General features: G+C 42.4%; 1 protein-coding gene across 1 annotated transcript in view; it reads right to left on the bottom strand.

Moving 5' to 3' along the window:
• Nucleotides 1-1,152: 1,152 nt before the first annotated feature.
• C18H1orf87 (chromosome 18 C1orf87 homolog) overlaps nt 1,153-12,357 on the bottom strand; it is a 61,275-nt gene continuing 50,070 nt past the window's right edge. The window contains 3 exon segments of the mRNA XM_046645409.1: nt 1,153-1,657; nt 3,691-3,876; nt 9,910-10,117. Of these exon segments, the coding sequence (XP_046501365.1) occupies nt 3,716-3,876; nt 9,910-10,117 (369 nt within the window). The 3' untranslated portion in view covers nt 1,153-1,657; nt 3,691-3,715.

Below are 12,357 nucleotides of genomic sequence, written 5' to 3' on the forward strand. Positions count from 1 at the left end.
GATCCTCATTAGAATCTCAAACCCTGTTGTTGTTTCTTTTAATGATCTTGGGAAATTCCTCAGAAGAGTCAACAAGCACTTAGCAAACTCTTTAGACGGTGGGATGTGTACAGTTGTGCTTCTGCTTGTCTGAACATATCACACCAGGAGTCCTGAGGGCAGGCGTTATTCCAGCCCCCAGAAGGCATGATGAAGTTGGCAGAAGTACAAGTGGGCAAAAACCTGCTGGGTTTCTAAATGTTGATGTGGCGGCTCCATTCAACAGAGGTTTTCCAGGTGCCCGATGGGTGCTGAATCTGGGCTCTGTGCTGAGGATGGAGATGAGGAAGCCCTTGGCCCTGGCTTGGAGTGGCCTACAGACCTGCTGGGGAGGCAGACCACACATACTGAAGAGAATTGTGTGGGTCATTTTCTCTGGCTGTGACCTGCAGGGTACTGTTGGACTTGACGTTGAGAACTAGATTCTAATGCTGGCTCAGTCACTTGCTAGCTATAAGGCCTCAGGCAAGTACCTTTACCACCCTGAGCCTCAGTTTCTCATCTGTACAACATGTGTAGTAATATCAACTTAGTAGGGTTACTTTGAGGAGAAAGGGCAGGTGAGAGAATGAAGAACAGAAATGTGGGGGACATGGCCTCTGCCCTCCAGCACCACACCACTGGTGAGCCAGCTGTTGGCTTGGAAGGTGTCTGTTCCTGGAATAGGCACTTAGCGATTTGGCCCATTGAATGAGGCAAGCCAAAACACATATAAGAATAAAGCAGTAAGCCAGTTTCCCCTTATGTAACATGTCTATGTGCCAGGTGTAGTGCTGGACAATTTGTAAGCATTATCTCCTTTAACATGAATGACTTTATGGGAAAGTAGTGAATTGCTCAGGGTCACACATCTGGGAAACTGTCTGCCTAGCTGGGGATCCAACCTCTGTCATGTCTTCAGTGTTTTTTCCATCTTTAGAGGCTGAGGCGTTTGGAGAGTTGGGGCCGACACAACTGACCGAGTCTCTCCAGGGCACACTGGAGGTTAACCAGTCACTGCACGCAGGACCCCCTTCAGAAAGGTTCTACTAGAGAAAGCTTGTCAAGACGGCAGACAGCAAACTCTCTCTGCTCAGCGTTTATTACAAATTTGCAATGACACAGCCACCAGGAGTGTGCAGAACACCACTGATCTGAGAAAACAGAGAGAAAGGAAACAGATTTTCCATAAGCAAAGCATGGAGAAGTCCCAGCTTAGAGATCATAACAATATTTTGAAGCATAATGACCTCATAGCGTTTCCCTGTTTGTGTTCAGCAGTTTTCCTCACAGCCAGACATCATTTAACCCCTACTGTCACATTGTCACCTTGATATCTAAGCTTTTCTCTATGACTTAAGTTGAATTTTTCTTCTTTTAATATTCACTCAGAGAAAAACTAATGAGTATTTACTTCTGCAATGTGCAAGTCTTGCAAACGAACACACACACACACATGCACACACGCAGATACACATCTTGGCGTAAAGCAGTAGAAAATTCCAGACAGGACACGATCCAGGAGCAATGGTCATTTGGCTCCAGAAGGCAGAGGTATCTAAAAATTATTCTTTGCTGTAGTGGTTGCCTTGCCTCCCTATGCCGTTTCACACAGACCGCATTCAAGCTTCCCGACACCCTGTGACAAAGAACGAGATGTGAGAAAGGTGCATCTCTGCTATGTGCAAGGAAGTGTCCACAAGGTATGGCTTTCAGTGTTTGTAGCGCTCCTCTGAAGACGTGTGATTACTCTTGATTCACAGGTGAAGTAACTGAAGCTCAGGGAGATGACACAATTTTCCAAGGCTACTACCTACTAAGGGCCGGAGCTGAATAGGCTGGTTTCAATGCCTATTCTTTTTCTAGTCTCTGTTGAAGTGTGGGTGTGGTGGGTATGGTGGATCTGGCCAAGGCTGCCCCGCGTGTGGAAGCGTTCATTCCGCCCACACTACAAGAGGGAGGGTGTGCACAGCCTGTAGTCACGGAGCTCTGGGGCCTCCTTTCAGGCTGTGTTCCACATCAGTGGGGTCCCCTCCAGTGCGTGACCGGCGGATGCTGAGGCTATTGTCTATCAGGAGCTGTCCTAGATGTCGGACATAAAGAATTGGGAAGGTGAAGTCACTGCCCTGGGGACCTTACGAGAGGTAGTCTGATAGCCCCAGCTTCATGTTTAGAGCTTCCTTTCACCCCACTCCCTCCATTTCACCTCCCCACAGAGACGTGAGGTAGACCAGGGCGTTCTTAGCATCCTGTGACCAGTGGTTTCCAGAAGGCCCTACCGCTCTGGCATTTATCAACAGGCACAGTCCAACAGTCTTCCTACCCGTCGCTTCTCTGAGCCTCTTTCCTCAGCTGTGAAATGAATCTTTGAACCTGTGAAGCCTGCCTTATTGAACCGTCAGTGTTGGATGAAACAAGATACGTCGTTCCCAGCACACAGTAATTGCCAACACATATTGAATTATTTGATCTAATATTCTAATTTTCCTCATTCTGTGTTGTGACGACACGAAAAAGCCATGTTTGCTTACTTCTCTGACAAGGGTTCCAGAACATTAGGGAGGTGGTGAGTCCGCCTCAACAGGCATTGCTCTCAGCAACTCAAGAATTACAAAAACTAAAGCATGTCAGACTAGAAGGCCCTTAGAGATCATTTATTTTAGTGCATCCAAAATACTTTGTTCTTAGTTTTGTCCATAAGATGTTACGAGATCCCCCACTATATAAAACGCTAAGAGGGGTACGCAGAGACCTTTCCATTGGATATTTTCCTTGACCTAACTCCTTCATCCCGTCTCCCACACAGATGTGAAAATCAGGATCCGGGACAGTCCTGGGAACACATCGGTCTCGAAGCCTGGGCCAGTGTTCCTTCAATGCACTCACGCTCCCTGTGTGGTATGATGTGCGTGCAAGCGTGCAAGCGTGCACTGTGTGGGAGGTGCCAAGTCAGGGGATGTTCAGGACACAAGAGCCATGGAGACTGGTGGGAAGATTTCTTGAATTTCCTGTCGGGGGAGCAAAGAAGATGTGACCTACTGCCAGAATCCTTTGTCCCAGGAGCCCCTCCTCCTAACTTCTACCCAATACTCTGGGAAAATATCCCTGGAGACAGTGCAACCTCATCTGGTTTTGTGCTAGAGAAAATGCTGTACTTGGTCAGAAAACCTCACTTGGAATTCTGCTTATACTGCTTAGTAAAGATAATATATTGTTACTGCTTTTTGTTTTCTAACAATGCGGAAATCCTTCCCGGAACAGCGACTGGAGGAAGGGCGTACTTATCCAAAAATGGTGTATTTAGGTCTACTGTGTGACAGGCGTTGGTAGGAGTTGACAACATCTGACTTCTTTTTTTAACTATATGGAATTGTAAGGTTTACAAAATCACAGTTTCATCAGCAAGATAGGAAAAAATTATGTAATATTAACAAGGTGCTTTACTTAAACAGAAGGGATTTTAAATAATTTGGTTCTTACCACATTAGCAGAGGAAACCTGGTTTTCTCCAATCACTTTCAGCAGCTTATGAGTGAGCATCATAGCCAGAAACCACATCCAAGTCCCAAGGTCTACACCAGCTGCACTGGCCTCCACTCTGACAGTGCCTATACCACTACACCCAACCAGGGAGAAACAGGAGTCTGGGTGCAAAGGGAGAAAAGGGCACACCTGTTTTCACAACGTGGGCCTATTGTCACAGCTCCTTTAAGTACCGAAGTGCTGGCTCCAAGAGCATATTTCCTGCAGAACAGAATCTCCGCGAGGCCTGGTCAATCTTCCGAGGGCTCAGGGCCAGGTCGTAAATGAGGTTGTAGTTGTGAATGAGGCGTCTGGCTCGTTCCTTCTCCAGGACCCCTGTCATTGGTGGAGGGAGGTTTTCAAAAGCGGACAGAGGCAACAAAAAAGAGAAAAAATGTATTAGAGCTTGAATGACTTTGGAGTGAACATAAAAGCTAACATTTTGAAACTTTAAGTTTTTAAAAATCAAGTGACACCTCAAAGAGATGATTAAAGTCCTGGACACGTGTTATAGACATCAGGAGGAAGTTGAGTGTGATTTGAGGGAAAGGAGATGAGGTCCAGCAAAATCGAGGGACAGACTCTACAGCAATTTAAACTTGTTCTTTGTAGCCATAAAGCTTTTAAGGCCAATTTTAGAAACAGGTGAGGTGCCTGCTAAAAACAATTCCTAATTGTTCTGGTTTATTTGTATCTTATTGAAGTGTTTAACTGACGTTTCTAAACATGCAGGGTTTAAACAGCTCCTTTTTATGCATTTCTGCAGATGTGTCTACTGTGACTCCCTCCAGCTTTCTGTGGTAACCTTGTGGCTCAGAGAGTAAGTCTGTGCAACAGAGGTGGCGGTCCTCATCGTCACAGGATGCACTCCAGTACCCACACCTCATCCACACCAACGCCAGCACTCCTGTGCTGTCCACGTTAAGGTCAGCTCCATTTGATAGCTGCAGAGAAGGGTTTAAGTGTAGAACACAGCATCAGCAAAGGTCAGTGATTCATTCATAAGCCCCTGGTTGTGAGCTTATGGATGTCAGAACTGTGATGGAGGATTTAGAGAAGGGGTCTGTTTTACCTCAGGAAGCTCTTGAACCAGTTGGGGCAATAAGATATGCAGAAAATTAACTAGAGCGCAACAAAAACAATAATGATAGATACTTTTATGTAGACGTTGCCATGTTTCAGGCACCCTTGCAAGGACTTTACCAACATCAACTCATTGAATCCTACACGACAGAGGGAGAAACTGAGGCAGAGAGGTGGTAAGTCAGTCGCCCAGGGTTGCTTGAGTCCATCCATCAAATCACCACACTAACTTTTAGAATGAGGGGAAGAGATTATTTCAGGCTCACATTATTTCCTAGCTATGTTTCTTGAATTGAGAAGAGCTACCCTACAGGCACCAATGAAAGGCTTTAGGTATCTTTCATGGGGATAAAAGATACATGCTCTTCTACTGCCTTGTACTTGTGCAGCCTGCAATAATTATTCTAAAATCTTTCTCAGAGGATCCAGAGGCAGTCCCCCGGTCATTCTGTGGAAAAGCCCTGCCAGGCCATTAAGCCAGGATCTAGTGAACACCCATGGGCCCTGCTTCAGCTGCAAGTTCCGGGCGTATTTAAAGTGTAAGGACTGTTGAGCATGATGCCGCCCTCCGAAGAACTCAGCATGGGTGTTCTTCACAGCGCAGTCCTGGGATGATTTATTCCTTTTGGTTCTGTTCTATTCCGTCTCATCCCATACCACCCAACCCTCTCTTCCCATTCCAGTTTGCTTACTGCCTATTCTATTCAGGTTTCTTTATTGTCTCTCGCTCCTGCTAGAATGTTGGTCCTTTCCCCCACAGACATCTTCCTTTGAGGTGGTCAACTGCATCTGTGAAGTTCTCCGAATTGTGTGGCTGCTCTTGATCTGGCCTAGGTTGCAATCCCTACATTGGATTTCCTCTGACCCTGCCTCTGAAAATAGAAGTCACGGGCTTTGGAGTAAGCGTTTGACTGGGAAAAGGACTTTAACTTTTTAAGCCTCAGTTTCCTTAACTTTAAAATAGGGATAATTAAACTGCATGAAAACCAATAAAACAATAAGTTCTTAGAACAGTGTCCAGAATTAGTAAGCATTCATTAATACAGATATTATTTTAAGATAAATATAACAGTTATCAAGATTATTTAATGTATACATAAGGCATTTTAATAAGAATAAATTATTAAAATATATATCATTTACTTTATATTGTAATTAAAAGTTAAAAGTAATGTTAAAAAATACATGTAGGAATCATCACTGGTGCATTTGTGTATTTTCTACTGTCTCCTGAGTTTTACCACTGGGAGGAGAGTCCTCGTGTCAAACCTAAGTCATTCACTGAAATTTGTATCTGCCTAACTCACCGTCACTTTGGGAGGCCCAGGACAGCTGCATAAAGTAGCCCTTACAATCCATCTCAGTGTTGGAAAGCCTGTCCTTGTCCCATCAGAGCCAAAAGAAAAGAAATAAGAAGAACCTCTTTAACATCCATTTCATTTTACAGTTTACAAAGAATTTCCAAACCTCATTTGACCCTTTCGCAGATCCGGAAGGTATGTTTTAATATTATCAGTTCTATTTTATAGATGAGGAAACAGACTCAGAGAATATGAATATCTGGCTCTCAGGACTCAGCAATTGGTGAAGTCTGGACTAAGTCTTCTGGTAAAAACAAACAAAGAAATAAACCAACAAATCAATAAGCAAACCCTCATGCTCTTCCTGGTGTGCTGTGGGAGTTTAGGATAGCAGGAAGTCTAATAGAACTGGGCTTGAATTATGGCTCAACTTCCCACTGGCTGCTATTTTATCACTTTGAGCTTAGCTTTCTCCTCTGTAAATAAAGACACTAATCCCTGCAGCACGTGGTCCATGTGAGGAGTTAGTGATGCAGTGTATGTAAAGTCCAGACCCATGCAGAGAATGTCCTTGAGAGCTCTCATTGCACTCTGCCTCTTTGAATTCTAAAATATTTTCTATCTAGCCTTTAGTTCACTGGGAAAATTGCAAAACTGCTATTCCCCCAAACATTTATCCCAACCACTCTTATTTTAGAAAACATGATCAGTTATTCATAGCCATTCCTTATTCCTTCCCCTCAAGGATATTTTCTTGACAATCTCCATTAGAGAATAAGCATAGAGTAGTTTCCAAGAAACACTAATTTGATGATGGATGGTCTGCCTTCAGCCTGGATGGTGAACGCCCTGGCCTACATATTTCCTCTCACATAATAAAGACAGTGATTCATCAGTGGGCACAGCAGGTATCATCTGCTCAGTGCCTAGAATGGGGCCGTGGTGGTCTGCTAAATACTGTGGTTAATAAACCAACAAATTGACCTCAGTTATCCTCTTTCCTCATTAAAGATAGTTGTAGATGTTCCCAGATCTCACTGACACATTCCTTGGCGGTTGAGGAACTAACAAATTTCATAGAAACAGAGGAAACAGTCATAAATAGTGAAGAGGCCATGAGAAAGGCATTTACAGTCTGCTAGAATCTGCCTCCAAAGTCAACAAAACTCTGTTTTTCCTTAGAACAGTTCAGAAGTATGAGAAAGGTCCTAGTCTTTGGGGAGTCTCTTAGCAACAAAGTTTATGATCCGTCATCCATCATCGCAACTCAGCATTTGTTTCTTTGGAAGTGTCTTTTCTCTCCACTCAACTTTTTGTTTTATTTCATTTTTGTTTGTAACACTATCGTCAACCTCATAGTCATGCTATTAATACCTAGAATCATGGTTATTTCAATAACCTTTTGATCTCCATTTTTCTAGTAGCTTCCCTGTATTATCCATCTCAGCTTTCATTGTGTCCTCTGGTTGAGCCTTTGGTGGACCCTGGGTAGAGAATTCATGCCCATCCTACCCCTCAGGATTCACAGAAGGGTCTCAACTTCACTGTCCGATCCAACATGAAGTCCAGTCCTGTCTTGCTCACTCTCTTCCCCCTCACACTCATTCGCGTCCTCTCACCTTTGCAGAAGATGGCTTTGAACTTGGAATGCCAACCCAGGTATCCAAAGTCTACCTCTCCTCAAGGCTCAGCTCCAGCTTTCTCTTCCATGGAGCCCTCTCTAAGCACCCAGTTCACACTAGATGATGAGCTTCTTTTCATCTATTCTCTCTTTCTTTTGGACTCTTTAACTGTCATTTGTGTCTTCAATTATAATACCTTACTACCTGCTGTTTTCAGTTTTTGTTTTTTTTTTAACTGGTGTTGAATTATTGCCAGTCTTTGTATCTTATCTAAAATCTCCCCGGGGTCAAAGATCATGTTCCATCCTTTCTAGTTTCCCTCCTGGTCCAGCCTCTAGCACAGTCTGGGCTCATAGCAGATGCTTAATAAATAATTTTCTAATTCAGCTACATGAATTGTTCATTTGAAATTTTTATTTTCTCCTCTCTTTGGTATAACTATTAGAAGTCCTTGGGTATTGTAATGTAGTTATACTTCATGTGATCTAGAACTAAGCTGCTTTGGAAATTCAAAACAAACTGAAACAAAAACAAAAACCTATGGAGAGAATGAAAAGACAAGCATTGTTACTGTTATATGATTACTTCTAGAGTGTACCGATATGCACATTAACTCCTTTTTAAATGAGATGTAATCGATATCTAACATTGTGTAAGTTTAATGTGTACAATGTGATTTGGTACATGTATATGTTGTAAAATTTCCACCATAATAAGGTTAGTTAACATATCCTTTACCTCACATAATTACCATTTTGTTGTTGTCATTGTTATGGTGAGAACATTAAAGCTCTATTCTCATAGCAACTTTTGAGTACACAATACAGTATTGTTAACTAGAGTCACCGTGCTGTACATTAGATCCTTAGAACTTATTCATCTGATAACTGAAAGTTTGTACCCTTTAAACAACATCTCCCCGTGTCCCGTGAAAACCACCACTCTAATCTCTGTTTCTACAAGTTTCATGTTTTCAGATCCACATACAGTACACTAAGTCTTCATGAACCACAGCGTGTGATTAAGTACAACAATTTCAGCCCATGTGCTTTTGTATGTGCTCCCCTTCTCCATTCTGCAGGCCTCTGACCTGGTTCTGGATTACATCCTCTCTCAGTTGGACACTGCAATAGCCTCCTTCCTCCTTTTCCTGCTTTCAATTTCTCCTTCATTCTGCACAGAAACACCAACTTTCTGGAGTACAACTTGGTCAACCACTCTGCTGCTTAGAAACCCTCACTACTACTCACTATCTGTGAATGAAATCTTGATTTCCTGGTCTATCATCTAAGATCTTCCTGGATCTGGTCCCATCCTTTATCATCTGATATTCTTCTTAATAGTCCTTACATTTTAGACAAAGCAAACTCCTTGCATTGGGCTTCATAAACAACACTTTGCTTGGCTAACCTGTGCCTTTGCCAGAAAGGGCGCTCTATTTCATTCCTTTGTATACAAACTGCCCTTGATCGCTAATGATCAGTCCCACATTACCAGAGACTTCCTGATCACCTCATGGGAAGGAATCTCCTTTCTCTGAATGCCCACGTAGCACACCCTAATGGCATTTATCACCTCCCATCTTGGATTTAGTTATTTATGTACATTTATTTGTTTACTTATTGCCTCAAAAAAAGGGTTGAACAGAATTGCTCAAGATGTCAGGGATAAAGAGGGAACATAGTCTACTGGTGAGATAGTAACAAGCTCTCAAATGAAAAATATATATTAAATATGATACTGGATGTTAATCAACTCTAGGAAATCAGATAAAGGTGGGCCTAGGTCTGTCTGTGGAGTCTCAGAGGAGTGGAGCTTCAGTCCCAACATAAAATATGTTTAGGCATTAATTAGCCAGTTAGACAAGATGGGGAGTTGGCAGGGGGTGAGGTAGGTAGAGGAGAGGCAGACAGCTAAGACGGAGGGCATGGCCACAGGAGAAATCACGTTTGAGGAAGGCACATTGTTCACTCTGATGGTCTAGGGTATGCTGAAAGAATAACAAGCGAAGGAGCAGAGACCGGTCAGGTATACAAGGACCAGGTTTTGCTTTGCTGTGAAATTTGGAGTTCCATCTGTTAGCAAGCATGCTGGAAATGTCAATCAGGAGAATTGCAAGATTGGACTGTGGGTTAGAACCAGGTGGTGGAGTGGATTCCTCCAGAGACACAGAGAAACTTTAAGCAACCTGGTGGAGGTTACACATCTGATCCATCTTTGTATTCCCTGATTGTGCTCAGCACAGTGCCAGGCACATGGTTTATATACAAATTGTATTTGTTAACAAGTGAAAGAAAATGAGATCTCCACTTTCAGACTAAATCACAAACAGAAGTACATTAGCTTTAAGCTTCGCACTTCACCTGCATTATTCAGATCACACAAGTATAGGGCATCTTCTAGCTTCCTGAACCTTTCAATCCATGTCTCCGATTCTTCAGACTCGTTCTTCATCACTGGGTTCAGGAAAGGCTGTGAGACTGGCCTGATTTTCAAAGAGCTCGGGGGATCTTTGGGGGCTGAAGTCTCAGCAGTAGGGTTTTCTGGCTGCAGATCCTCTTCTAGAGTTTTCTACCAAAACAACACAACTATCTCACTGGCAACACATTCACCACCTAGATCTTCTCCAGTCTCTTGGCCAAAGATGAGGCCGTACAACTAGCAATATTTATTGCAACGTCTGGCTTTGCAAAGCTGGGAGGATGGGTTTCAAGTCCTCAGTGCTGTAGGACTACATCTGTGAAGACTTCCTGGATGTAAATTACTATGTTGAATGGTTTCTATTTTTTTAAGGGTGAAATCATGACTTTAATCAGTTTGCATTTCTGATTTGCACAAAGAAAAGGCTTTTGTAACCGGCTGAGGCTTTTCGTGATGTTACATACTCATGGGATCCTTGGAGGAGGGGCTTCAGGAAATGCTTCTAACTTCTCCGTGGGAAAACCTCTGGACAATGAGCCTGAGGTTCTTCACAAAGAGTGACTGAAAGAATAGTAACATTGTCTTAGATTTGTGGGCTTATTATAATGGACCCTAAAGCACTTCTAGTTCTGTCTGTCCTGTTAATTTAACTAAAGAAACTGAGGCCCAGAGAGTGGAAGTGACTTACTGAGATCACGCAGTGAATGGAAGATGCAGAACTATAAGGAGGTGTAGAGGTTATGTCTAGCTCAGTTTGGTATCCTAATCTCATGTCTAATGCAAAATAGAGATGCTTTTAGAATAACGAACAACTTAGTCCCGGCAGCCATGGCAGGCATTCTGTCACCTACCATGTACAGAGTGGCATCCATTGTTTTATCTTCACAACCTCACTTTTCCAGGAATTATCTCTCCTGCTGAGCCACATGGTTATTGAGAGAACAGCCATGCCTAAGTGTACAGTGCAGGACTGGGTATCTAATGCAAACGGACTGGTACACCCATTGTCCAGTGATTTGGGAACGATTTGTGAGGGATGAAAACAGAGAGATATACAAACAGAGATCATTCTGTGTGAGAGGTAGGAATGCTCACAGGTTTTCTTCACTGTGTACTGGAAACAAGAAAAAGCTGGTCTGTCCAGAAAAATAGAGAGAGACAGAGAGAGAAAGTATGAAGCTAACAGCAGAGAGAAGAGAAAATATATAGGAAATCATGATGAAGTTCAAGTCCCTGATTTTACTTCATTGTCACATGTTACATTTCCATGCTTAGGTAGCATAATATGCTTTCCTATATGTCCAATAAATTTAGCAGAGTTTGTTCTCTTAATTGCAATCCAAATAATCTTAACTAATTCACCATAGAATTATGCCTATAACGTTTTGAAACCCATCTGTGTTCCCCCAACTTTCAAATACCTGAATTTCTCCAATATAGGAGCTTTGTCTCAAACTTCTCACATAGAAAGTGTGAAAATCCCATAGCTCTAAAGAATAGTAATTGCAATTAGAAGTCAAGTTTTCAGTTGGTTAACAAACTTGGATTAACCTGCTGCTGGGGACTGTGGAGAATTGTTTTGTTTGAAATAATAGAATGGTATATGAAATGGTACCCACGTGGATGACCAGCAACCAGTAAATTTTAAGAGATTAATATAAAAGAATTCTACTTAGATAAAATCAACTTTGGGAAGGGCTGAAAGCAAATAGATAAATAGATAAATAGATAAATAAAGCAAATAGAGCAGTGATTCTTATACTTTTTAGAGTTTTGGATCATTTTAGAAATCCAACGAAACTTTAGATAGTCTACCCAGGCAAATGCACATTTGCATGCAGGATGATTTTAGAGAGTTCAAAGAGATCCTTGGATCTGAGAAAGTGATTTTAATAATTTTCTATTTCTTCAGATAGATCAACATTCTCTTTGACCACTAAAGACAGGGAAAGGGGGAATTTGTATGAACCTGAATTAGGCTGAACTAAGTAAGTGAGTAACTAGCTAACTAACTAACACACTCTATACTTTTTTGGTCCCACTGTGTCAGGAGGAAGTCCACATTCCTTGATTGGCACGTAAGACCATTCAAGTTCTTGTTCTTGCCTATCTTCTTACTCCTACATGTACATCTTTCTCTCCAGCCACATAAAACCAGAAAACACAAAGCTGTTTTGTGCCTTGTGCATGCTGCTCCCTCTGCTGTAAAAGCCCTTCTTGCCACTTATGCCTTGGATGGTTGGGGTCCTACTCATCCTTCAAGATTCAACTCATATTTCGCTTCTTGTGGGAAGCCTTCTCTTACAGACAAGCTGGCTGAGGGGTAATTCTTTGAGGCCCCTTTATCCACCTCAGCACTTATTGTGGATTGTTGTAATCATTTATTAGAA

Source organism: Equus quagga, chromosome 18, assembly GCF_021613505.1.
Source record: "Equus quagga isolate Etosha38 chromosome 18, UCLA_HA_Equagga_1.0, whole genome shotgun sequence".
NCBI classification, from domain to species: Eukaryota; Metazoa; Chordata; class Mammalia; order Perissodactyla; family Equidae; genus Equus; species Equus quagga.